This window comes from Haemorhous mexicanus, chromosome 7, assembly GCF_027477595.1.
Source record: "Haemorhous mexicanus isolate bHaeMex1 chromosome 7, bHaeMex1.pri, whole genome shotgun sequence".
Classification (NCBI taxonomy): Eukaryota; Metazoa; Chordata; class Aves; order Passeriformes; family Fringillidae; genus Haemorhous; species Haemorhous mexicanus.
In genome coordinates this window covers 21,795,786-21,823,759 of record NC_082347.1, presented here as the reverse complement: position 1 = coordinate 21,823,759, position 27,974 = coordinate 21,795,786, and the positions used below count along the sequence as shown (strand labels likewise).

General features: G+C 38.1%; 1 protein-coding gene across 3 annotated transcripts in view; it reads left to right on the top strand.

Moving 5' to 3' along the window:
- VCL (vinculin) overlaps positions 1 to 27,797 on the top strand; it is a 55,753-nt gene extending 27,956 nt beyond the window's left edge. The window contains exons 5-22 of one of the 3 annotated variants that reach the window (XM_059851338.1): positions 1,133 to 1,255; positions 1,511 to 1,671; positions 7,454 to 7,544; positions 8,306 to 8,453; positions 9,330 to 9,483; positions 10,512 to 10,687; positions 11,682 to 11,872; positions 13,198 to 13,397; positions 13,895 to 14,023; positions 15,054 to 15,203; positions 15,811 to 15,919; positions 16,898 to 17,200; positions 17,782 to 17,906; positions 18,227 to 18,412; positions 21,332 to 21,541; positions 23,645 to 23,848; positions 24,458 to 24,562; positions 25,243 to 27,797. In XM_059851338.1, the coding sequence (XP_059707321.1) occupies positions 1,133 to 1,255; positions 1,511 to 1,671; positions 7,454 to 7,544; positions 8,306 to 8,453; positions 9,330 to 9,483; positions 10,512 to 10,687; positions 11,682 to 11,872; positions 13,198 to 13,397; positions 13,895 to 14,023; positions 15,054 to 15,203; positions 15,811 to 15,919; positions 16,898 to 17,200; positions 17,782 to 17,906; positions 18,227 to 18,412; positions 21,332 to 21,541; positions 23,645 to 23,848; positions 24,458 to 24,562; positions 25,243 to 25,389 (2,912 nt within the window). In that variant the 3' untranslated portion in view covers positions 25,390 to 27,797. Of the gene's footprint in view, positions 1 to 1,132; positions 1,256 to 1,510; positions 1,672 to 7,453; positions 7,545 to 8,305; positions 8,454 to 9,329; positions 9,484 to 10,511; positions 10,688 to 11,681; positions 11,873 to 13,197; positions 13,398 to 13,894; positions 14,024 to 15,053; positions 15,204 to 15,810; positions 15,920 to 16,897; positions 17,201 to 17,781; positions 17,913 to 18,226; positions 18,413 to 21,331; positions 21,542 to 23,644; positions 23,849 to 24,457; positions 24,563 to 25,242 lie in introns of all 3 variants that reach the window. The other 2 variants (XM_059851336.1, XM_059851335.1) reach the window with 2 other exon arrangements.
- The last annotated feature ends 177 nt before the right edge of the window (positions 27,798 to 27,974 follow it).

Below are 27,974 nucleotides of genomic sequence, written 5' to 3'. Positions count from 1 at the left end.
TGCTGTTACATATGTATGACAGAGGTCTTGGGTAAGTGTCTTAGTTTCTTAGAGTGAGATGTAGGCTTGTTACCTTTATTGCAAATAATCCTCTCTAAACTCATGGTATTCTGAATAAATAGTGAGCCTTGTGCTTCTGGAATGCTGTAGAAGCTCTGTCTTTGCCTGAGCTGGCTGCTGCTCAACATCTGCAGTCCATGCCCACAAAATGTAAAGCCCAGAGTTCTTGTTCCTTGTAGTTGTATTAATGGGCATTTGACCTTAACCATTCATGTGAGTACTCTATAAATAACAGGAGTATCAGCAGGTACACTCAAAGGAAGTGCTTATAGGTTTTATGCTGGAACTAGAGAGGGGAACATGATTACCTATAAAGGCTTTTGTCATTTAAAAGGAAATGTGGTTCTGCACAGCTTGCCTCTCTGTGCTGTCAGTGTGAGGATCCTACTTTTCAGTGATGTCATGAAAGCAGTATTAAGATGCTCACCAGCAGAAAGGTAATTCAGCCAAAGAATATTCAGCTTCCTTCCAGTTTTATACCCTGGAGGAGAAAGAGTAGGAGCACAACAGCACCAATTTAAATAATCTTAAGGTTTTGTGAAGCTGTGTCTGAAGTTTCCACATGCACTGTGTGGTAAGCCTCACAAGTCTTAGCTACTGCTCCAGAATAAATGTAATTCTTTTTAGTCTTCTAGGGTACTGAAGTATTTATAGCAAATATGAAATGTAAATAAATGCAGTTCTTTACCTCTGGTAGAACCTCCAAGCAAACAAACAAAATCCTGATCTTTCCTTTTTCTGTCCTTCACTTAAGGCATGGATCAAATCTTAACAGAAAAGATGACACCCTCCCCCTGCCCCTTAAATCTGCTTTCACTGACTTCATGTCCTATTTCAAGTATTTTCCTATTTTATTGATAGGATTTTAAGTGAAGAATTTTGAGTTGTCTTTCTACTTCACATAGTGGCTAGGTTTTGAATAGGTGACTTCTCTGAAGTATCTGGAATGTGTTTAAAGTAACAGCTGCTAATACAAAAGTTTTGAACTTCAATATAGTTTGCATCAATCGTTATGCCTTATTCTTGTTAAGAAATCTCAAGTGTTTCAATGTTCAATTACTTCAATCTTTAGGAATGACAAAGATGGCCAAAATGATTGACGAGAGACAACAGGAATTAACTCATCAGGAACACAGGGTTATGCTGGTAAACTCCATGAATACCGTGAAAGAGCTATTGCCAGTACTTATTTCAGGTATTTTTTGCTTTGTTCTTTAATACCATTCTGAATTATGTTTTGAACTGGAGTTCCCATATTTTATGTTAATTAAAAATAATCTCATTATCTGTAATCGATTGAAAGTCACTATGCTTCTTGTATTAAAACTACAATCTCTTTGAGATAAAATGGTCCAAGCAAAAGAAAGTGTTCCATATAAATGGAACAAGGTCAACTTGACCACTGATTGGTCTTGCATATACCTTTTTCTAATCTCTGGTATTTTCACAGCTATGAAGATTTTTGTAACCACAAAAAATTCTAAAAGCCAGGGAATAGAAGAGGCCTTGAAAAATCGCAATTTCACAGTAGAGAAAATGAGTGCTGAGATAAATGAAATAATTCGTGTATTGCAACTCACTTCCTGGGATGAAGATGCCTGGGCAAGCAAGGTATTTTCACATCAACATTTGTATGTAGAAGTCTAGTTTTTGTCTACTGTATTTTACCCTTTTAAACTTGTGGGTTTGAGACCACTGAAATATGTATTAGTGCATCAGTTTTGTAACACTATGTAATCGCATCATATAATAACTTCAAGGTCAAATATCTTCAGAAATAAATATACTCATGGATCTTTCAAAATGAGCTTTCTCTCAATAAGCAAAGTTAAACTAGTGTGGCATTTGAAGGTAGTTCAATGGTTTACTGTAACTCAGTGGTCAAACAGATTTATTCATGCTCTAGTTTCAGCATCATTAGGAAGTCCTGGAATATGGTATATTCCACTCAGAGAAGGATATTTTCCCTATCTATAACTACCCTACATACTAATTTTTGACATAGGAAAGTTAGGTATAAAACCTATTGTTCATTCATCTGGTCTCATAAGTGAGATTGAGATTTTCCTTTCAGATCCTGCCAGAAAAGATAGGCTACTGTTGTATTCCTTGCGCAAAAGGCTTGGAATTGAGAAATTTTAGTCGGTTTTGGGGGATTGCTCCTTGAACACTTGCCCTGTTTCTCCCTGCCCCATTTTTATTCTGGACATGAGAGTAAACTTCAGGTTTTTGTCTTATCTCAAAGAAATCTGTTAGATTGAAGAGGCTTTCTGGGTAAGTTTGATGTCTGTGAAGCTGGCTTAAGGACAGGATTGGTTCCTACACCCCAGTGTTCAGCTGTGTGAGTGACTGCAACCACTTAACCTGCAGCTAATTGCTGCTCTGAAGTGATGCTGAAGTGTCTAGAAGACTGTAAAGCAGGTCTGACAGAATCATAAGTGTTGTGGGCTTACAAATAAATGCAGCTGCATCGCTGAAATCCCTTCCAAGTTCTTTTTGAGTACTTGGAAGTAAATTGCTGGGAATATTTTTTAAGGGTTAATAATATGAGCAACAAATAAACATAAATGTCATGGAAAACTTACTGAGACCTGAAGCCAGACTGGTTAGTAAATGAAGCCTAGCAGGAAATCTAACCTTGATGTAACCAAGATAAAAAATCACTTTGGCCTATGTTGTTTGGCACTTGACCCTTAGTTTGCCTCTTGATTTATTTTGTCACTATCACTTCCTTATTATGACTACTGTATGCATCTCTGTTTTTGTTGTCCTGTTTCTTACCCTTTTCTCACCTTTAGAAGGTAAGCTTTCTTCCACACCCTCCACCTCTACCTTGTACTAAACCCAAACAAAGCATGTCTGTGGGATTTTGTGCTGTGTGCAGACTGTGTGCTGTGCAACTTCTCTGTGTGCCAGCTGTGACACTGGCATTTATACTTATGGATATACACACAGTTTTAAAAAGATCATTATAGCTCTGTCTAGCTGTGTATAGCATTGGCTGTCACTGAGAATGGTAATTGCAAGCTGATCTGCATCAAGACTCTTTCTGAATCTGATTAGAGTTAGGGCAAGATTTTACAGCACATTCTTGCTGAATGCTTTTATGTTAATTTATGAATCTCTGTAGTGACAAATAAAGGGTCCAGTCATGCAGGAATGAGCTTTCTGCATGGCCAGAAAGCTTTATTAAGTCAGGAATTTTGTCTATTCCATAGTGTTTTACTCATAGCCTTCCTTCATTTCAGATGGTTCATGTTCTTTAGGTCTAGGCTTAAAACTGCAGTCTTGCATGGGTACTTTTTCAATTCAGTTTTATTTTTGCATTTAAGCTTTCCTGTATTTTATGAAATATGAATACTATTTTATTTTACACAACAAATGTGGAAATTTTTGTGGTAAAGAAAAATGTCTATTGCAAGGAGTTGGCAATTTTGGCTTAGGAAACTATTATTCATACTGCTGGTGAGGCAGATTAATAAAGGATTTAATTAAGAAAACAGTTGCTATATTAGCAGTATTTCCTAATGGAGAATATTGGTCACTATGCCTAATGCATAAATATGTTGTGTGGATTAGTATAATCAAAGTATCATTCTGTTTTGAACTGAGAACTTTTTAATTGTATTTTGTTTTTGAATTAAGATATCCTCATGATTTGGAACTGTAGCACTGGGCATTAATCAAACAGTAATGACAAAGCATTTGAGTTGAAAAATACAGAGGGATGAAGAAGCAGAAACTAGTTTGCTAATAGCTACCTATCACAGACATTATCCTGTATTTGCACACCTATCTAACATTTGACTTGTTATTTTGCTAGGAGGGAGATGAAGGAGCTATTTAGTTGTAGTTGAGATCACTGTTGCATGCATTTTGTGCCTGGTGATGAAAGAAAAAATTTTCCCCATGTTTTTCTGGAATAAAGTAATGTGTTTGGGGATGCCCAGCCTTGAATTTTTATCTGTGTAGTACATGCTATTGCTGATGTTGGAATTTATGGTTATTATTTTATCTTGAGTTATTTATACCTTGAGTTATCACAATCTGTCTAGAGATAGTGGAGAATGAACAAGGTATGGAGCCAAATTGTAGGTTTTGTAGGAGTTGTGGCTGTAGGTAAACTATTTTGTTGGTCTTTCTGGACTCTGCACATTACTATTACTGGATTGCAATAATCTCTGTTTACACTGGATTTTAAAAATAGTGTGGTGCTTTAGAACTGAAATACTATTCTTGGACAAAATCTTGGGGAAAAGAATTGTATCTATTTTTTCATTCATAGCTTTGAACTTTTTTCCTTGATTTTTTTGTTTTACAGAGGAATTTAATTTTCTCTTGTGTATTGTTAGTGTTTATTTTAAAATGAATTTGAAATAATACTCAATTCAAACATCTTTCATTTCCGTGGAATTGAAGGGAGTTAACAGTTAGAAGCTGAGAGATATGTAATATCTTGCAGGATTGAACCCTGAATGGTGACTAAGCTATCTATCTTGCCAGAACACTGGCTTTGCCTATTTCCTCCAACATTGCCTTCTTTGGTCATGAAATGCAGATATCCTTAGACTAGACCACTTTATTGAGTCAGAGGTTGTTTTACATCCAGCAAGGAATTGTGTAGGATATATTTTGCTCTTTTGCATAGCAGAGCCAATATGACCTGCTCCTTGAATAAGTTCAAAATTCTTGGTAGTGAGTGGCAGAAATGATGCATAGAAGTGTCTTCAATAATATTTGCTTTAAGAATTGGTTTGGAACAAATCCAGCTTGCTCTTTTCCCTTCAGACAGTGTTGCCCTAGTTGTTTAATTTGATTAACTGAAATAGTTTACCTCTTCTGAAAATGCAATAGCACTGATTTTGTTAATAAACTTCCTTTTGGTAACAGGGGAACTGTTGGCAGGGAGAGGAGGGAAAGAATCAATTTTTACTGATAAAACTGTATTTTTTTTTTTTTTCAGAAGTGCATTAGGATTAAAAAAAAAAAAGTGCTTGCGAATGATATTCTGTTGGCAAATCCCAGTTACATTTTAAACCTATTTAGATGTTTAGGGGAGGAATAAAGTATTTAAACAGCTACAGAAATTGGAACTATCAAGACACTTTCAAGCAGTGAGACCTTGAGCAAGTTGCTGTGTTTTTTTAGATGGAGTGTTTCTGCTTTTGTCTTCCTTCTTTCTTAACAGCCTGAATTGGTTGGTAAGTCCATACCTTTGAGTATGGCTATACCTTTGTTGCTTGCCAGGTGTCTGACACTAGACACAGCTCTAGCAGACACAAAAGTGCTGTACCAACAAACCTAGTTAAGGATGCATTCTAGTTTCCTATAGCATTATTCAGCTCACTGCAATGAAAACTCCTGATCAGGCTGTACCTGAGAGGGATTCCTTGGGCTGTGTAGGTGGGGAATTGGTGCTTTAAGAGCAATTGTCTTGAAACACTTCAACTACTATGCTAGCAATTCCAGATTTTTTAAAATAGGAAAAGGGGACAACACAGGATAGCCAGCCTCACCCTGCAGAGCAATCTGCTTACGTAACTTCATATGACAGGGCAGATGGCTCCTGTTGCTGCTGGGGCAGTGCTGGCAATTACAAAATCATAAATGCAAAATCTGGAGCACCCATGATTTTGTCCTCAGATATTAGACTTCAGATTCAGAGGCTTCTGTATAATTCTGCTGAAACTGCAAGTCTGCAGGCAGCTGAGACAACACAAAAGCCTGTGAGAGTAAAAAGGGAGGGGCAAAGACAGCTTTCCCAACACTGCTTTTCTCTGCCTGCTCCTACCATCTCATTGACACAATAAGAAACATCTGTTGCCTTTTTAAAAATTCAGTTAATTGTTTCAAATTATTTCTGGGTAGACAGGTCTGAAATAGACCATTCATTTCAAGCTAAAATGGCTTCAGCTGGATATAAACAACAGAAAACAGTAACACCTACCTTCATAAGTAGTAAGATTTATATATACATTTGAATATTCAATGAATATTTGCTTTTCTCTTATCATGCATTGAATGCACAATTATTGAGCTACAGAGAAGATGACTTTTAAAATAATGTGTCTATCTCCCACCCCTAGCTGCATATCCGACCTTTTGGAAGGTTTTTCAAACAGGTCCCAGCTAAGTTTGAAGACCCAGTTTCTAGGTTTGAGACCCAGTCATCCAGGTGAAAATAATTCTGCTTTTGGTGCTCTCTCTCAGGCTGTGATTCAAGACCCTTTAAAAATATTCAGCTGTATTGTATGACATTTTAGAAAGTTGCTTGCTGAATTATATTATAGCACCTTACGGACAGCTGACAGACCAACATGCCTGAATAAAAATGCCAGAATATTAGTGTTGTATGTTTGAGACTAAGCATGCAGAATGAACAACTCCACAAAAATGTGGCATTTCTTTAGTGTTGTCAGGATAGCACATGCTATAGCAAGATACTGATCCCTGATGGTAGTGGGCTTCTCTTCAAAAGCATTGGACATGTGCAGTCTGATTCAGATGCTGCATGAGAGCCAGACTTCTTTTTGTCATCTCTATACCAATCATGGGATCTTAGATGCATTTCAAATCACTTCCATGATGTGTGTGGTAAAAAGCTATTTTGGCTTTTCTACAACTTCTTGCTTGCTAGGTACATGTTACTGTTTTCACTGTCCTTCCATTTATGTAAGATGGAAAACTTGTGGCCTCTGGTGGAGGGATGGCACATGAACAGACTGTGCAGAGAAATCAGAGCTGGGAGGTTGTTTCCCCTGCAGCCCTCGGTGTTGGATAGTAGTGGCATAATAGTGAAAGAAACAGCTTCTTTGATGATCCTGGCAGAGGAGTTCAGAGTTTTAAACAATCACATGTAAATACATGTGTTTATCACCAAAGACATTCAGCTCTGTATCTGAGACTTTCAGAAATTAGCTGGTAGTCTTACTTTTCTGTAAACAGTAACTGTTTGACTTTAAGCAGCAAGAGCAGGTGAGAAATGCAGATGTGCAGCCTCTTGTACTAAGTAGTAAAATTCACTGGCCAGTTACCAGATATTGATACTCCAATTACATCACAACTCTTATGTAAAATGGAACTAACTCCAAGTTGTGTGCTTATCAGAGTTCCAACTTTAGAAATTAAAGCACTAGTAAATAAAGAAATAGAAAAACCACTAAAATTGCATGCATAATTTTTGCATTTTGAGTGAAATGAAAATGTCTGTTCTAACTGGAAAGAAGCAATTATGACCTGCTAGTTTGAAAATGGGTTTTGAGATGCTTATACGAATGGGTTTTTATAAGTAGACTCTGCTTTATAGAACCTTTGTCAGCTTTGGTTGCATTGATTACTTGTGCTTTGATATTTTCGTTTTGAGAATAATTTTGTTGGTTTCTCTTTTGTAAAGGACACTGAAGCCATGAAGAGAGCTTTAGCCTTAATAGATTCGAAGATGAATCAGGCAAAAGGTTGGCTGAGAGATCCAAATGCACCTCCAGGTAATATTTCAACACAAACAACAGCCTAAAGTATTTTGATTTTTAAGGTCTCATTATTTCTGTTGTTTAAGACAAAATGGTCTTTAAGCATTAATAAACCTTACATAGTGGATCATTCTGAAGGTGCCTGTATGTATTCCTTTCTTTAGATACTGGGATTTGAACAAGTTGTGTCTAATGACCTGAAAGGCTTTGCTGCATCTAAATGGTCTAAAATATATGTATTCTCTGGAACATACATGTTCTTAATTTGCATTCCAGCAGTAAACTCAAAAACTTTTGAATTGAAGAGTACTAAATTGTAGCTATGGCTAATATTTAAAATCTCTTTTGTATTTTCAAATTTTTATAACTTGAGATTTCCCTAACAGAATCTCTTTAAGTGTTTTTCTTTCAGTCTTGACATAAATTTTTTAGTTGAAAAATCTGCCATAAATATGCTTAATTGCAATCACCTTTACTTATATAAGGGGTTTGTTTACCTTTGTATGTATCTTTAAAATAAACAAAACTTCATAGAGGCCTGTTTCATTTGGATGTTGAAAGACCTTATTAGATGGACTTCTTCTGAAATCAAAGCCAAACGAATACAGTTGTAAAGCTGGATGTGAATTGTTGTTTTTTGGTGTATGTCTCCAATTTGGTAAATGTGCTTTCACGACTGAGCCTAATGCAGTTCATGTGACATGATGATATCAGGAGTTTTCTCATACATGTCACAGAATGTCTTGTTTGCTGTACTGACTGACCCTGTGCCTCAGGGGATGCTGGTGAGCAGGCCATAAGGCAGATTCTTGATGAAGCTGGCAAAGCAGGAGAGCTGTGTGCCGGCAAAGAGCGCAGAGAGATCCTGGGCACGTGCAAAACCCTGGGGCAAATGACAGATCAGCTGGCTGACCTCCGGGCTAGGTAATGCTGTACTTGGGACGGGCACTTCCCAAGCGCTATTACAATGTTTTCTCTGTAGTTGTCACTTCCTAACCTGTAGAAAAGCAGGCCAAAATCGTATTTAACCTTTTTTACTTCAGTCTCTTCTTTTCTGATGAGAATAATATGTTTTAATAAGAGAAATGTTAATTACATAATATGATGATTGGAATTGCTCAAGTAGATAATTCTGACTTTGCTTGCTGTCTAACACATAACCTTCCTCCAAATTAGGCAGAAAGGAAATTTTAAACTCTCCTTTTAAGTCTGTTCTCCAAAGAGGATATACCCCAATTCTGTAAGATATATGGATATTCTACTTTTTAGGTGTTTTTTGGGATGTTAGATCACATGTGGTGGTTGTTTATCCTTCATTGGCAAATTCTATTGAACTTTGTGTGTCACATGATTGAGGCAGCTAAGACATTTTATTTTCCTATTTATTTTTTTTATTGACTTGCAGTCATCACTTAGATGTGGCAAGACTTTAACTCCTGCAGATTCTGACTTTCTTCAACAGTCTGTAAATGAGGAGAAAAGGGGCCTTGTCCCGGGTACTTTAATGGAACTGTCTCCTTAAATAACTTTACTTTTTGACTCTTAAAAAATGTTTATTCATCTTGAGACTGCTAAATGTCACATTCTGGAATAGGAAAAATATGTTCTTAGTTTTTTACTCTTCTTCTGTTCCTCAGTTATTTTTTGTTTCCTTAAGGAGGAAACAAAATCTGATTAAATACTCTATCTCTTGCAATAATTGGTGGGAATAAAAATAAACAGATTTTGTTGCCCCTTGACTAGAAAATAACTTTAGTCAGTCCTGAGCTGAATCTGTGGTGCTCTTTTTGTCTCGGGCAGAGGACAGGGTGCTACGCCCATGGCTATGCAGAAAGCCCAGCAGGTGTCTCAGGGGCTGGACTTGCTCACTGCCAAGGTGGAGAATGCAGCCCGCAAGCTGGAGGCCATGACCAACTCCAAGCAGGCAATTGCTAAGAAGATTGATGCTGCTCAGGTACCACTAATGATTAGTAAATATTTCAGAACATTGCTGCTCTCAGAGCTGTTATGGTGAACTACTGCAGTTGTTTTCAAACAAAACACAGTTACTTGATAGGAAAAACATAGAGGGGATACTTGCTTTAACAAAGAAAAATCTAAAATTCAGTGACTTACAGCATATGGTGAATTTTGTTTCAGTTGATGATTTTTTTTGGTAACTTACTTGGCATTGCTAAAAATTTCAAGGTTATTAAATTAAAATTATGGAACACCCTAAATTTGCGTATAAAGTAATCTTATTGAAGAAAAGAATAGAAGAGTTTTAGATTGAACAGACTTATTTGTGGATAAAACCAGAGCCCTTTCTTTGGCCTCTGTTTTGGGAGTGGAGTTCAGGATTTAGAACTGTATGTTAGTGACAGAAGAGAAATGATGTTAATGAAACTACATTTTCTTTCAAGTGATCCTTTATTTTTGTTACTTTTAATATCCCTCAATGGTCAGTCTCTTACTCAGTGGGATTATGATGGTCATCAAATAATACACCTTATCTAAATGTGTATATATGTCTATTATCAATATATAAAGATACATTAATATTATATATGCATCAAATGAAATGGTAATGGGACTTTTTAGGAAGAGCTCTGTGTACCACCCTGGGCTCAAGAGCATGTGTTTTCATTTTTTTCTGAAAGTCACATTATCAGTTTCTAAAGGCAATGATTCAAAATATTGAATCACTGCCTTTAAAAACTGATGCAGCTTCTAAAATATTGTTGGCAAATGTTGAGGGGAGAGAGAGAATGTAAATCTTTGGGTAAATTTTATCTAGTTAGGCTTTTTTTTTTTTCAAAACAGAAAAACTATGAGGCAGTAGATTAATTTCATGGCACCTAAAAACCAGAAATTGCTTTTGGGAGGTATTTTCTGTTAAATAAAGTTTTGAAAGCTATATTGGTATTTTCTTTCTCTATGAAATCATGTCTAGAATAAACATTACTTGTTGTCTTCACTTGAACACAACTTCTTTCTGTTAAGAATTGGCTTGCAGATCCTAATGGGGGCAGTGAAGGAGAGGAGCATATTCGGGGAATTATGGCTGAAGCAAGGAAAGTTGCAGAACTGTGTGAGGAGCCTAAAGAGAGAGATGATATCCTTCGTTCCTTGGGGGAAATCTCTGCTTTGACAGCCAAGCTGTCAGACCTGCGACGACAGTAAGTGTTTGTTTTATCACCAGTTATTTATTTGAATGACTTTCCTGTGCATTTCCCAATGCTGAGCAAGATCCGAATATTGATGATTAAAATAAACCCTTTTAAGTTGTTCAGCCTAGTGATTTCTATCTCAAAGCTTAGCTTGCACTAGCTTCCTTAAAAAAAAGGTAACCAGATGTGTATGACATAGAAGTATTTTCTTTCTACTGCCTATGGAATATTTGAGAAGGAAACTGAAGCCAAATGTGAGCTTGTTTGTACTGTTGAAACAACAAGGTAATGGGAAATATAAGTTTGTTTATGTAGGTGGGTGTCATCACTGGTTTTTGCTAAGCACTTTACTAAATATGAAGGTGGAATACCTACCACTTCCATCACTGTCAGTGTTCTAAGCTGTAATTGCAAACTATACAAAAGATAAGCCTTTCAGAAATTCTATTTCTGTATCAGTTTTGCAAAGAGGCTGCTTGAGAATGGAAGAGGAGAAAGAAGCTGTTATTGTACAAATTGTGATCTTCACCTACAGCTGGTTGCAATATAGCAATAAATATTTTTCTTGCTTCATTAGTTAGATGCTTTATTGAGCATCTAGCTAATTTTGAGCTTTAGCTGCTGTAGGTCTTAATGTGCTACCTTTTGTCAGGTTTCTATATAGCCTTTGGTCTGTGGCTGCTTACTCTTCTGCTTGTAATCTGTATGGCATGATTGCAGTTGCTCATAAGGCAGCCATGGAAATGGGAAATCAATTCTTACACCAGTATTGGCAGTGACAGTCTATGCCTTCCCCCACCTCAGTGCTGTGCTGAACATTTGTAATGTCCAGGTACCACAGCAGAGAATTGCTCCTCAGAATCTCAACCCAAGTGTCAAATTCAACCTTATTTAAAAATATCAAGTACCTTTATTGTGTCTTCCTGCTGAACTTGAGATAATCTGTAAATGATCTTTCTGTGACTCCACTTTTTTTTTTTTTTTTTTTTTTTTTAATCCTTAGTGGGAAAGGTGACTCTCCTGAGGCCCGTGCTTTGGCCAAGCAAATAGCTACATCACTTCAGAATTTACAGTCCAAAACAAACAGGGCTGTAGCTAATACAAGGCCAGTTAAAGCAGCTGTCCATTTGGAGGGCAAGATTGAACAAGCTCAGAGGTGGATAGACAATCCCACAGTTGCTGATAGGGGAGTAGGTAAGTGTTTCTCTGTGATTTTTGCCCCAGGTTTAGAATCAAACCTGTCACCAGTTTTTTTGGTGGAAACTACTGCTCCTGAGATGCTGAGGATGCATTGAATCTTTACAGGTGTGGAGACTGGGAGTTATAGCTAAGTCCTGGCTGCAATTACAGAATTAAGCTGGCCCATGATTCTCTTTGTGTTCTTTCCTAAAGAATAGAAGAACATGTGCAGCAGAGAAAACAAAATTGCTTCTTGCTTTCCTTATTATGCAAATATTATATCTCAAATTTGAATTTATACCTACTCCAGCAAATTGGGTAATTAAGTCCTTCTGAGAAGATAAAAACACTCATAAACCTGACCTAGAAGTATCACTTCTTGTGTGGTTTCTGGGTTATCTGAGGAGAATGCTAACAATTAAAAAGAAAGGGGATCTGATAATCCCATTTTGCTCTTGATGAGCGTCTAACTGTGGTTCAGGAGTTGCTGGCACATGGCAGGATACTCAGAAGAAAAGTAAATTAAGAATATAAAAGATGTCAGCAGTGCTGAGTGATTCTTGGATAGTCTGATGCTGTGACAACTTCCTAAGTAATTTAAAGCTTGATCACAAACTTGGATTACTTATGGGTTAGCATTAGTTTAAAATTATTCTTCAGTAGGTCTTTGGACTTAATACATGATGAGTTCTTTTAGAAGAATACTGCTATTGTATTATTGAAGAACAGAGAATTGCATTCCTGTGAATGAGCAGGAAGCATCTGTAAGTCAATGAAGGAAATTACCCATGCTAAAAATAATTTTTTTAATGGAAAAGCTTTTGACACACTGTGGAGGCTTTGTAAGGTGTTCCCTACCCCCACTGTCCCTTCCAATCCAAACTACTTGACACTTCTTACTTATGCCTTCTGGAATTCTGGGAGAGGGCATTTGGCTTTTAAAGTTGTGTTTCTACTTGTCTTTTCTTTCCTTCTTGCTGCTTATCTTCTAATGAAGGAATGAATTGCAGTATTTGAAATTTGTGCTTTCTATTGGATTCAACAGATTAGTTATGTAGAAATACCTGACAGCTGCCATGGTTAATTTTTGTCAGACCACTCTAATTAAAAAGGATGTATCTCTAGCCAGAGTTGCAGAATTAAGCAAAAAGAAACTGGAGACAGTTGAATTCCTCTGTGGTTTTGAACTGTAATTATTCAGTGATAAACTGCACTTCTCTACCACCTAGGGAAGTGTTGATAAAAACCCAAGAGCTGCGATGCGTGCACAGAGGCGCGCGGTGCTTGCTGGTGGCTCTGGTGGTTTTGTCCCTGCGTGTCACTGCCCTGTCCCCCTGCAGGCCAGGCTGCCATCCGTGGGCTGGTTGCCGAAGGCCGGCGCTTGGCCAACGTCATGATGGGCCCCTACCGGCAGGACCTGCTGGCCAAGTGTGACCGCGTGGAGCAGCTCTCTGCCCAGCTGGCCGAGCTGGCCGCACGAGGGGAGGGCGAGTCCCCCCAGGCCAGGGCCATTGCTGCTCAGCTCCAGGACTCGCTGAAGGTAAGGACCTGTCTGTGCAGGCAGGCACACGGCGCGCTGAAACCCTTCGCTCCTCTGAGCCAGCCTTGTGTGCGTGAGGCCCCCATAAAAGGAAAATTTCAGCTACAGACCTCTTGGTTTAGCTGGGGTGTTTAAAGCAAATTTTCTAGAAAGGCCTTGTTATCATGCCATGGGGGTTAATTTCAGATGAAGAGTTTAGAAGGAAAATGTAAGTCTCTCTTAAAAGAAAATAGTATGCTGGCATTACGGATTTGACGGGCAAGGTCTCAAATCATGCTGTTCATCGCTTCTAATGCTGCTTCAAGGAGTGATATGTAAGCGTTGTATATTTCAAATTATGTAAAAGGTGATTAATTGGTCATACTTTTAAGGTAATTTTATCTTAATGTCTGCCATTGGAACAGGCATTTTTTTGCAAGAGAAGGTTTTATCGGATTTGGACCCTTACAACTTAATATCCCTCTATCAAATTCCAATAATTTTCCACTTTTTTAAAGGATCTTAAAGCACGAATGCAAGAAGCAATGACCCAGGAAGTTTCTGATGTTTTTAGTGACACCACGACTCCTATTAAAATGTTAGCAGTAGCTGCTACTGCTCCCTCTGATGCTCCCAACAGAGATGAGGCAAGTATACCCAGGTGGTCTTTTCTTTCCATATAAAGCTTCAGTTATTGTTTCATTTTACCTGAATTGGTATTTTGAAAAACAAATCAGTGCTCTGAAAAATGAATTGCTATTTTTTCTCAAGTTTGTGGTACATGCTTATTAATTCTGACAACATAAAGATTGCTGTGCAAACCTCTCCAGACTCCTGGAGACTGTGACTTGTATAACCCTGAAAACAGTGTTGTCTCTGGCTTCATAAATGGCAAAAATGTCTCCCCACGTTGCTGGTACCACGTTGCCATCAGCAGGCTACAAAATTCTTGTGCAAAAATCCCTAACACACTAGTTGGTGGATTTTTATATCTCAGCATACATGAGCTGATTACAATAGTCAAATTCATGCCAGAATTAATCAACAGACTAAACCTGTTCTCTTACTGGATATTGTTTCCTGTACTTGAAAGCCACTGGCTGGACATGAAGTACCTAAAATGCAGTGTCTGGCAGTTCTGTTTGACTATTCTGGCTTTTGGCTACGTGATCAAAATAATTCCCAAGGCCTTGGAGAATTCAGCTTTATGGCAGGATAGCTTTTTGTCCAAGTATTCTGTTTCTTGAATATCTAAGCACTGTAAAAGGAGGCAGTTTTTTTCCTTTGTGAATTTTGAGTGTAAACCCCTTTATTTTTCTTTCAAATATAATTACTTTTGTATTATGGGTTTGAAGATGAATCTCTGAGCTAAAATAATTTTGATAGAGTATTTCTTGCAGCAGTAGTCATCAGGAATTAGCGAACTTCATACCTTGAAGCTATAAAGTGTAAAGCTATCTCCTTAACTGTCCCATTGAGTTAGTAAAGAAGAAAGTCTGGTAATGTAAAGATTAAAAAACCCAAATGCCTTCAAAGCTTTTGTGTCCTTTTGCATCCTCTCAGGATGAGTTAAGTGGGAATGTTATGAAGGTGCTTCTGACACTTTGAAGAAATTGTGTGTTCTGTTAAGGAGGTTAGAGCTTTTTTTTAATGCTTTTTTTCTCTTCTGACAACTAGGTGTTTGATGAAAGAGCAGCAAACTTTGAAAACCATGCTGCTAGACTGGGAGCTACAGCAGAAAAAGCAGCTGCAGTTGGAACTGCCAATAAAACTACTGTGGAGGGCATTCAGGCAACAGTGAAATCAGCAAGGGAACTCACCCCACAGGTGCTTGCTGGGTTTGAAGGGCTTTTAAAAGGGCTGGGGATGACTTCTGGGGACTTTTCCTTATGCTTCTGTTCTCAAAGGAAGAGATTGTTGTTGATTGATGGTTGTTAATACCAACAAAAAACATGGTGCTGACACTCTTAAAAGAGGAATGGCAAATATTTCTATACATGATATTAAAAGTAGAACAAAATGATCAAATGACATTTTATTTTTCAACTCTTGGACAGAAGTGTCTGTGACTTAGACTTGAAACAAAATGACTTTGAGGCTTAGTAAAATATGTAAGTGGAAAAATGCTTCTTTTTTTTTTTTCCCAAATAAACTTCTATCTAAATGTTTGTAGTGTAATAAGTATTGTACTTTAGTGCTTTCAAGAGTTGTTTATAAGAAATTAGTACATAATTGAAGTTCCAGAAAAAAGTATTTATGCCAGCTAATTTCAGAAGTATGGTAGATCTTCAAGGAGCTGGATACTGCACTAGAATTAATGAGCTAGGTTTTCAAATGTGGAGCTACACATCTAGTCCTGAAAAAACAAATGCATTTTCAAGAATGTGCATCATGTTCATGTGAACTGATAATTAAAAGTGTCTTCTGTTGGCAGGTAGTATCAGCAGCTCGTATCCTCTTGAGAAATCCTGGAAATCAAGCTGCTTATGAACATTTTGAGACCATGAAAAACCAATGGATTGATAATGTAGAAAAAATGACAGGTAAAGTAGGAATTTTTATTGAAGATCCTACCTGTGGCTGACTAGCTTGTATAGATGTTTCTCCATGCTGTTTGGATTGATGAAACATGCAAAGAATAATGACTGATTAAAAAGAAATTAAGAGAAGTGGGAATGTGCTCTCTCACCCCAGGAATATGTATAAGTTACAGAATATACAAAATAGCTGGCTTCTTATCTGTTAATACTGAGCTGTAGAGGAGCAAATCCTGCTTTAGTTCTTTTTTGGGAAAATCAGAATACCATCATTTTTTATTGCAGTTGCTATTTTAGCAGTATATCACTGTGACAACTTGAGGTTTTCTTCTGTATAATCTTGGCATGTTGAAATAGGACAGGTAATTAACTGAAGGAAAGAAAATATGTTCAAAATATAGTAACAGCTCAATGAATACAGAGAATAAGACAAAGCTACTGATCCTGCTGAGGCACTGAAATGTTTTTCCTTCCCAAGTGCAGATCCTTTGCACTGACCTGCTGAACAGCTGACTGTACTATCTCCTCCATCATCTCAGTAATTAAATCCTGGGTATTTTAAATCTCACTGCCTTGTCACTATGAATCACCCCTATGTAAAAAGCACAGCCAGAGGGATGTTTCCTTTGGGATGAATGGGAGAGTACAAAAAGTACTGAATATGCTTAAAGAAATTTGGTGTGAAGAAAGAATCTCTGCTGCATATTCTGTGTAAGCCAGTTCTTGACTGAAACAACATTCCATGGTAGAGAAGTAAGAGCTGGGGATGTCATTAACGAGTTTTACCATGGTAACTGTCACAGAGGTACAACAGAATCACAAGTTAAACTGCAGTAGTACGTTGGTCTGATTTCCATGCCCCTTCTACTCTTCCCTTGACCCCAGTTTTAAAATACTTTTCTGGTTTTGAACTATCTCTGGAATACCAAATATCCCTTTCCACAGATGAAACTAGAATATTAATGTATTTAACTTTTATTCTAGGGTTGGTGGATGAAGCCATCGATACTAAATCTCTGTTGGATGCATCAGAAGAGGCCATTAAGAAGGACCTGGATAAATGTAAAGTTGCAATGGCCAACATGCAACCTCAGATGCTGGTAGCTGGTGCCACCAGCATCGCCAGACGAGCAAACCGCATCCTGCTGGTCGCAAAACGGGAGGTGGAAAATTCCGAAGACCCCAAATTTCGGGAGGCTGTTAAAGCAGCCTCTGATGAGCTGAGCAAAACTATATCACCCATGGTAATGGATGCTAAAGCTGTAGCAGGCAACATTTCTGATCCTGGTAAGGATTCTGTCAGCTAATTTAAAATGCGCTTTTTATTGACTGGAGATGATGTGAAGTAATGCTCATTTTTTTAATACAGCTGTGTATCTCCTTTTATGTAAATATGGTGTACACTTACATCTCAGAATGATGAAATCAAGCTCACACCATTAACTGCTGCATCCTGCTGTTCTAAAATGCAATCAAAGGCCTTTGGCATATTCAAGGAAAAAGGATTCAGCATTTTAGTATGTTATGAAATTTCATGTTCTTAATTAGAAGCATTTGTTACTAGTTTTGAGTAATACTACTTTATAGAAGAAAATATTATGACTTTTTTTGATTCTAAAAGTTTTTCAGGGAATTACTTTGGCTATTGACAGTGATTATTATTCAGTCAAGGCTTTATTGTATGCATGTTGCATGTGACACTAACATTTCAAGCATGCAAGTCTGCTGTAAACATTTGGTAGTTTTTAAATATACATGTAAGTGTACTTGCCACAGTACATTGTTGAGGTAATTTTTGGGGGTAGTGTTCTAAGTATTACCAAGTTCTATTAAATGGGTATTAAACTGGTATTGGAATTTTTGTTCAGGTTTGCAGAAGAGTTTCTTGGATTCTGGATACAAAATTCTGGGAGCTGTGGCCAAAGTCAGAGAAGCCTTCCAGCCTCAGGAACCAGATTTTCCTCCTCCTCCACCTGACCTTGAGCACCTTCATGTAAGTGTAGGTAGTTTGTAATAAAATACACAGTTGTCATTAATGTGTGGATTACACTGAAATTACTTAAGTATATTATTCTTCCTTAGAAATAAAAGGTATTGTCTGGCCAGCCATGCATGCAAGTAGCCTCAAGTCTAAAAAATATCAATCCAGCATTCGAAAGGAAAGTTTAAAACATGGTATTTTCTTTAACAGGAAGCACCTGAAAAAACTGGAAAAAGACCTGAGGTCATACAGTCATGTCTTGCCATGACACCATCGTTAGTTCAGTCTTTGCTCTTTTTCATTGCTCTCAATAAGATGCTTGCCTTCCTCAGCTGACTGACGAGCTCGCTCCTCCGAAACCACCGCTGCCAGAGGGTGAGGTTCCCCCACCCAGACCACCACCACCTGAAGAAAAGGATGAGGAGTTCCCAGAGCAAAAGGCAGGAGAAGCAATCAATCAGCCCATGATGATGGCTGCTAGACAGTTGCATGATGAAGCCCGGAAATGGTCTAGCAAGGTAGGAAATTGTTCTAAAAGGATTTTATATTTCTGTTTTGTTCTAAAAGGATTTTATTTTCTTTTGTTTTCAGGATCAGTGTGTCTTGTCATAAGACATTGTCTTTCACAGGCTAAATAGTTAAAACACTGGTGTATGAGGAATTAGAAACTCTTTCAAGATCAGTGTGAACTAGGGTCAGCAATACTTAGGATTGCTAGACTGCTTTATTAACATACCCCTGAGAACACAAATATGCTCTGTATGCCAAGCTGTTTGTGATCCTTGGTGCTGGTATTGCCTAGAGAGTCACTAATACTTATGCTTGTGCAGGCTGACAAGCTGATTGCTATATTTAATTGACTTTGAAAAGTCTGTGTGGAAAAGTCCATATGGATGTTGCAGATGCCAGCTGCAGAAATCATGACCTGGTTTGTCTTAATTCTGGAGGAAGCTGCAAGGTACTTCACAGTTAATCTGATGCATTTATGATGGGAAAAATGACCACATATTGGTGGCCTGGTCTCATTTTGTTTTTGGAGTGAGTCACATTTCCTATTAAGGCTGAAATCCTAAGTTTCCTTCCCATTTCAGTGCTATGAAGAAGTGTGAATTTGCTGGTCTCATAAATGCTAATATCACTTTGTTTTGCTTTTCTTTTCTCTCTCCTTCCCCCAAGAGCTACATTTTTTTCTCTGACAGAAGCTGAGTGCTCAGTAAGAACTTCATAGATTTAGGCTTCTGCAAGTGTATATTTAAGGGTCAGAATTTGGCTTTTATAATCTCTCCTTTTTTCTGCACTAAATTAGGTGGTGAGTAAGGAGATAAACTTGAATAGCTTACTGAATCAACTTCAGACATCTGTTTTGGAAGCACAGATAAAAGAAGTTTCTGCAGATCTCTTTGAGTGTCTCTTATCCAAAATCCAAAGCTCTATTTTCCCCATACTTCTGGATATACCAAACACTTTTTTATATTACAAAAGAGACAGTACTGGAATCTATTAGTGATCTCAGAAGGTAATTTTGAGGCTAAAAGCTTTAATTTTAGTTTCCTAAAAGTGTTTTGATGTTGGAATCCCAGAACTGATCCCTGTTGCAATCCCTGAACTTACAATACAGAGTAGGTAACAAAATGCTTGTACCATATATATACTATATGCATTCTAAATTAAATAGTGCAAAGCCAAGCAGCAGACCTTACAACTCCTTGCTGATTATGAAAGACCTCGAAGCTCAGTGACTTTAGATTATAAAACACTGTATTCATTGTGGTTTCTTTCATTTGAGACTAACAGACCAGTAAGTCAGCCTGCCAATTGTCCTTCTAATTATTTTTTAGAAGTAGAATTTTAGCAATAGGAGCTCTGTTATTCTCACAGTCTGTTTTGGGGGAAGAAGTTATAAAAACACTGCTGTAGTCTCTGAACTCACCTGATTGGTTGGAAGAGGAATTGATAGACAGTGCTACTGAGGAATATGGACTAGACCAGGAAAAACAGAACTATAAGGTCTTGCTTATATGAAGTCCCAACAGACTGTGTGTCAACTGTCTTTTGTCTTTTTGCTGATGACAGTCTACCGTTACTTTACCTGTAGTAAAGTGGGAGGGGTGAGTGAACAAGTACTTAATCTTTAAAAAATGTTGATAACATTGTTCATTCTTCTAAGAATGAAAATCTGGGTTTTTTCCTTCTTTACAGAAGCTGCTCTTCACTGAGTGGATTTCTGAGCTTTCATGTACTCCATTTTTCCCATGGTACACCAGCTGAACAATGTCTACTGCTTTAATTTCCCTGGCTCCCCCCCTCATTTGGATAAATCAGAAAACGAGGGATATTTGGATACTTTTCAATAGATTAAGACTTAGAGAAGAGCTGCCTTTGAAGGCGAGTTGATTTGGCCTTACAAATCAACAAATTGCAATCCAAAATTCCTGTATGTTGTTGTTGACAAAGATTTTTTTTTTTTATAAAAGGCTGTATCTTAAGCAAAACACAGTTGCAAATGCACAGTTTTTGGTAAGGGTACCTTTACTTCTATCACACTTGGCTTTAGTTGAAGAAATACAGTCAGTAAACTTGTAGACTACTTTTGTATTGAAATATTGCTGTCTTATTAATGCCTATATTGTTATAACTCTCACCTCTTCCTTGAGAATATCTCTAACATAATTTGCTTGAACCCCCTTTCTTTTTTTTCTTTTTCAAGGTAATGGATACAACATACTGTGACAAAACAGTATCATATGCTTCATAATTCTCTTTTTCAATTAATTCCATTTCAGTCTTTTTTAAGAAGTGTAATATTCACAGTATTCATGGCATTCAACATCACCTCTTCTTTTTTGAACCCTGCGTTGCTCTTTTACATGTTCTGTGTGGTACCTCAGTTCTTGCTTCTACAGTGTCTTCCATCCCATCTCTTTTTTTCTATTACTCTACAGCAAGCAGTGTCAGTGGCTTTTCTGCTGCTATCTGCTCTTATCACACATATGAATGGGCTTCCATACAAAGCTTTGTATCTGCACAAATACCACAGTCAGCTGCTGTGCCTGCTCCTGTGCAGTCAGAACACCTTCCATTGAGACAGAAAAGCCATTCATTTCATTGTTGACCTGCCAGTAAAATATTGTTCTGTGGGTCAGCCTCTGTCTGCAGAAGCTGAACGCTCAGATGGAAAATGTTGCTGCATATTTGAATTGTAACTTTTCAATATTTTTGGTAGCTTTGGTTCACAGGTGAACTGTTTGTTTCCTTCTGCTAATCTTATATTCCTTTCCCTCCTCCCCTTGACCTCATCCTAGAGCTGCCTTGTCAGATCCTGAGAGGCCAAGAGGATGTTTTGGTCACTAAAACTGCTCAGTTTGTGCTTTTCTACCAAATTCTGCTTCTTGTACTAACTGTCCCCTGTTTCTCCACCCTTGCTGCCACCTGCAAAGCCTGATGTGACTGTGATTAATGAAGCGGCTGAGGCTGGTGTAGATATAGATGAGGAGGATGATGCAGATGTTGAATTCACTCTCCCCTATGACATTGAAGATGATTACGAGCCTGAGCTGCTGTTAATGCCAACCAATCAGCCCGTTAACCAGCCCATTCTGGCTGCTGCTCAGTCTCTACACCGGGAAGCAACCAAGTGGTCTAGTAAGGTACTCCTGAGTCCCGGGACTGATCCGCGTGCATCCGGCCACTTGGAACGCTGACACATTTGCATCACTCTTGATTCCTGCTGGGCCCCGCCATCCTGAATGAATAAGTGTGTCTGCACTTCATTTTAAGGACTGAGAGTGGCTTCACAAGTTTGCTAGATCTGTTTGTCAGTGCCGGATTGAAGCTTGATTGGGGTCACTTATTAATATTCAAAGACTTCCTCTCCCTTTGCATCTGCCTGGTCTTCTTTGTTATGGCAGTTTTCAAATTGTAATAGGGATTGTCTTCCTCCCCTTCGGTTCCTTTTTCCATTCGTTTGGGCTACCTGGGAAGCCGTGGTTAATGGTTTCCTAATGACTTCCGGATACAGCAGAGTTACAGAATTCAAGAAGTCATTTAAGGTGTCTATTGTGCTTGGCCTCAATTGATGCTGCCAATTAACATCCCTTCCAACAAGGAATGGCTTTGTATGGCAGTGTTTGTGGAAGAGACTGCCTGACTGCTGGCTTGCACTGGGCTGTATAGCAAATGTTGGTCTTGAGAGAATTCTTATCTGAAGAAGCTGCACTGAATGCTGTTAGCTGTTGAATTGAGATCCTGTCTATATGAAACCAGTGGAAATCTAACAAGGTTCAGACATTCACAAGTAGCCTGTCTTCTGTCTAAGCACAAATGTTTGCAAGACTGGGCACTTTTCATAGCATGCTGCAAAAAATAAGGTTGGTGTCCCATAACAAACAAAAGTTAGGAGAGTGTGCATATGTATGTGTGTGTGTATACTTACATAGATAGTTATACTAAACCATTTTAATAAAAAGGGCTTTAAAAATGTTCTTGTCCTTTTCAGATTCTGGTGCTTGGATAACTTGTTAGACACTGATCCTTCTACGTGAAAACATGGAAAAACTTTGTCTTATGTCATTTATATCCTAACTGGTTATAGTAGCAAAGTGTTTAGCTAATAGGCCACGGTAATGAATAGTTCAGCTGTTTGGGTCACTGTATCTGTACAATGCCTGGGATTTCATCTTGAACTTGCTCGTAGTGAGTCACAGAAGTGTGTGCACAGGGTACAGGATACCTTGGCTCACTGTGTACTCCTTGCTCTGAACTTCATTGGTCATTATCTGTGGGATTATTCCAGAGAAAGCGTGTACTAATACTTAAACTCACTCTGCTGCTATTTCATCCACACAGTAGGAATGCTTCAAAGCACCAAATAGTTCTCTTTTGACTAACAACTTTCTGTGAAAGGGAATAAGATAAATACACTAAATGTACTGACAGACTACTAACAATCAATCAAACAGCTAGGTCTGCATTCCCTTGCACTAGGTTTCTCTTTGGAACAGTGTATAAGAAATGGGTTTGCCTTGGTCACAATTAAATCACATATCAAATATTTCTCAGATGTATTTCTGTGACTGTAAATTTTGATGTACAAGAAATCTTGATTTTAATATAAGAGATATCACTAGATTATCTTTTGATAATCCATGTTCTTCTCTCCTGGAGGCTTTATTTTAAAGGGAGAGATTGTATCAAAAAAGATTTATTTTCAAGGAATAATTTTTAAAAAAGTAAAAGTTGCATCTCACTTCCACATTACCGGTGACAAAAGTTATATGTGTCGCATTCTCTTCCCATTTATCCTTTGGCATTGTTAGCAACATAGCTGGTGCTTCAACAACTTCAGTTTCAGATGCCACTGAAAATCCCCTGCTCAACTGTTATGACCACAACTGGTTTAACAGGTTGTTTAGCACATTTTTTTTTAACTTTATAAGAAGTCTTTTTTGGGGGAAAATCTGGAATTTCAAATGTTAATAACATTCTTTATTCTGAAATCTAGTCATCACAGCAGTAACTCATTCCATGGAGAAACTAACACTTTACAACTTCTTTTTCAGTTTTGAAGTGAGCTTTTTTCCCTGAGCGTTTAAAAAAAAAAGTCTGAAACAAGTAGTTAGTAGAGATCTTCCCTGTTCCTTGAAGAAACCCCTTCTGTGTTCACAAGTGGTTCTCCCATCTTTAACTTCTTTGAGTGTTTCTACTGAGCGGTGACGTGCTGGCAGGAGCAGTGACCGTGTCGTTCTGTGCAGGGCAACGACATCATCGCGGCGGCCAAGCGCATGGCGCTGCTCATGGCGGAGATGTCGCGCCTGGTCCGAGGCGGCAGCGGCAACAAGCGCGCCCTCATCCAGTGCGCCAAGGACATCGCCAAGGCGTCCGACGAGGTCACCCGGCTCGCCAAGGAGGTGGCCAAGCAGTGCACGGACAAGCGCATCAGAACCAACCTCCTGCAGGTAACCAGGGAGCTGCTCAAATGCTGCTTTTGCTGTGCCTCTCTCAGTGGGGGTGAGCACAGGGATTGTGCCAGTAAATCATGGGTATCTGCCCTTGGCTTGTCAAGTTTTGTCAAAGTCTGTGTTTTTAGATCCTGTGGAAGTATATATATATATTTATGTGAACATATATTCTGTAAAGTTAGAATTTGATGTCAAAAGAACTTTTGAAAAAATACTGTGCTACAAATACTGATCTGTCCTAAGTCGGCATTGTTTTGTATTTTATTTACTCATTCCTTTGTATCAAAGAATATTACCAGAAATTCAACAATTTTTTTCAGTCTCAGGCAAATATATATAAAATGCTATTCCTAACCAAGCAGACATTTGAAAGGAAAAGAAGAATGGAAAAATGTTGTCTCCATCCCAAATATTCCCAAAGCAAGTAAAATAAGATTCAAATATCCTACCAATATTTATCAGATTAGTCTTAAAGGTGTAGTATCACCTCTATGCTCATTCATGTTCTAATATAAAAGAAAATAAAACATTTTATCTGAAGAAAATGGATGCATAATGTATTGGTGCAATTTACAATACCAAGTGGTTTTTATCCCTTTTACTTAGGTCTGTGAGCGAATCCCAACCATCAGTACACAGCTGAAAATTCTCTCCACTGTCAAAGCTACCATGCTGGGCAGAACTAATATCAGTGATGAGGAGTCGGAACAGGTAAGAGGTGTAAAGACTGATGGTAGCATGGAATTGTTGATCACTTTTATGGGGACAAATATACAACCTGATCTAGCAGACGTGTTCTGGGATTCAATGTTGAAGCTCACCTCAGTTGTTTAGGGAGGATAACTTTAGTACAGCACCTTGTTTTCTGGCTCAAACGCTACAGTGTAATAGAGGAACAAGCCAAAAAGCTACTCGGGTTCCAGTTTTGTGACCAACAACTTGTTAATCTCCCGCTTTGACCAGTAAAAAGCAGAGGGAAGGACTCGCCTCCGCAGACTGCACCTGGGAAGGGCAGGGGCGCCCTCGGGTGGATTCAAGGGGAAACGTTTATTTTCCAACATCATCCCGAGTCCCCTGCAGCTCAATTACCTTCCAAATGCATCTTTTCAGGAGAAATCTCGCAGCTTTGGCTTCCGAGGGAGGTTATTCTACTTAGTGACACGAAGGTTGTATTCAGATTTTGCACAAATACACGGTGAGGAACGGGAAAGTTTTGTTTTGAGTCAGGATAATGCTGGTTCCCAGAGACAGTTACTTCACTTATATTTATAGTTTCAGGCAGCAGACTTGATATCTTTGTACTGGGAGTTTTTGTGCCCAAAGAGATTACATGCTACTGTCCTAATCATGGTATTTACTGATATATTGGAAATTCTTCTTTTTCTTGACAGGCAACTGAGATGCTGGTTCATAATGCCCAGAATCTCATGCAGTCTGTGAAGGAAACTGTGAGAGAAGCTGAAGCAGCATCCATTAAGATAAGAACAGATGCTGGATTCACTCTTCGCTGGGTCAGAAAGACCCCATGGTATCAGTAAATACTTGCCACATTAGTATTGTTTTCTGTAACATAAAATGCCTTTTTTTGGAAACAGAAGAGATGTGTTAACAGCAGAAGGTGCTGTATACATGAGCTTAAGATTAGCTTATGCTAATGCCCCATTCTAAGGGTATGAATTATAAGATAGTTTATTTCAAATGTCTTTGGAACACATTTGATATCCAACACCTCTAATTTGCTGCCAACAGTAGACAGTTCTTATATTTCTTTTTCTTTTCATGATTCTCTTAGTGAATTCTGTACTCCCAGAAGCACATTTCATTTATGAACTGTATATTCCAGTAGTTTCCATGTGATGATATAAAACATGGACCTCACTTGAAGCTTGTCTTGAGAGTTTAGGACACTTGGTTACTTGGAAGTTTTTTAGGAACAATCATTGACACAGAAACATTCAACTTCTCCACAGGACTTTATCTGGCTATTTTAAAACCATGCAGAAATGATGGAAGGTGTGGGGTTTTTGATTGAAAGAGGGAAGGTGGGGAAGCAGAACAGTTGTAAATTGAGGATTAAAGCTCCATGTCTGAAATGCTTTTTGCTTTTGATTCTTGTAACAGTACTTTACCAGAAACTGGAGCTGACTCTGTTCCCCTCCTGTCACCCTGTAGGTAGGCATTCCAGAACTCTTGTACTGTACTGAAAGGTTTTGCAGATTATGTTAGTGGCACGCTGTTGACAGCTTGAGCCTTATGGCTGGAGACCTTAAATCATGGAACTCTTTCCTTGCTCAATTCAGCAATGTATTCAGCTAAAAAATCCTGGTTCTGTTAACTTAGCTGCATGTCCAGGACCAGAAAATGCCACATGCTGGCTCTTTCTTTTTGAAAACCAAATGAGCACATGCAATTATTCTTATTTCCCTTATCCCTCCATCTTATGTTATTCCAGCCACTCAAGGTGCAAATTTAAAGATATTCAGTTTAAAAATACCTTTAGTCTCACTGCTCTTCTTTCCAACAATGTATAAGCTGCTTGAAACCTGAGCTCTGCAGGGACATGAAACCCTCTTTAGCTAAGCTGGTGCCTACCAATGGTGGTGGTTCCTAATGCTGCACATACCTCATTATTTTTTACTGCTTGTGGAGTTTGGAGTCTCAAAATCTTTTCTTCAAGTGAATTGAATAAAGTGTTACTATATCTTTAAAAAAAATCCCAAACAAAATGACAATAAAACCCCCCTCAAACCCCCTCCCCTTACTAAAACACTTAGGATGTTTTATCCTTGCATAACTGAATCTGCCTTCATATATATATATGCACACATACATACATGTATTCATACCTGTTCATTTAATGGAAAGGAAAACTTGTTTGAGAATGAGTTTCTACATTTGCAAGGAATACTTGCAGACTTTTGCCCAAATCAGCACTGACCTCATAATACCCTCTTAATTTGCTGAGAATTATTGCACGATCAAACCACCTTGAATAGAAGTGTCCTTGGGGCAAAACTTCTCAGTCTTAACAGCTCAAAGGAAGAGAACACAGCACTCAGCTGTCCTCTACTGCAGCAGTTATTCTGTGCTTGGACCTTCTCCCCTCCACCCCCTTCATTGCACTGTTATCTAAAAAGGGAAGTTAAACTGTTGATAATACAGCTGTCTCAAACTGACCTCAGCAAGAGAAGGCGTGTTCTTCTTGAATTTGCTCCTTGTGTCTGGGTATCATGAAATATTTGGTACTTAGGATCTTTCCTTAGTACTCTCTTCTTGCAGTTACCTGCAACAGGAAGAGGAAGGAAGGGGTGCCAGAGCCTTAACCTGGATGCATTTGGTTGGTTTATATCAGATCTTTAGCATAATTTTAATGTAGTAATTTCTATTTAATAGTACATAACACTGAATATGTAGGGATTATTTTAAAGGGATTTTTTAAATAGTCTTCCTGTATTGCTTTTCAATGCCCCTCACATCCCCTCATCCTGCTCCTGCCATCCAGGCTTCTCTGTAAGATTTTTTTTTTTTAATTATTATTATTTTAGCATCACTGTTTAGTTGCTTGAATGATATTAATGCAATATTACTAATGCCTTTAATACATAATTGTTTATGCCAAAGATCACTTTTTGTTTCTTGAGGAATGTTTGCAGGAGAATTATGAATCATGGTTGCCTTTGATATTCTTCCAGAATGTTTGCTCTAAGTTCTCGAACTATTTATAGAAGCAGAGATACTTGACCACCTTATGCAATTACTGCTTTTTTGAACACTACTGGTCTTCAGACCTGATGTGCAGCAAAAATTTGAACAAGACCATGAATGTCACTTAGAAATGTTTTACCACTATAATACTTTGTTTATAAACCAAAATGTATTGTATAGTCTAATGTTTTCAACCTTTCTTTGGTTCTGTTAAAACAATAAAAATGCATTTGTACAAAAATCAGCTTCTGAGTGTTCATGATAACAGCAGTGGATGATGCTGTAACAAGAAGAGCAGCAAAAAGCTAAAGCAAAAGAACAGTTGTTTCTACATGTTCTGAACAGAAAGAAAGTGCAAAGTTTCTCAAACGGGAGAAGATTAAACAAAGGTTTTTTGTCTTTTGTACCTGTCAAACTA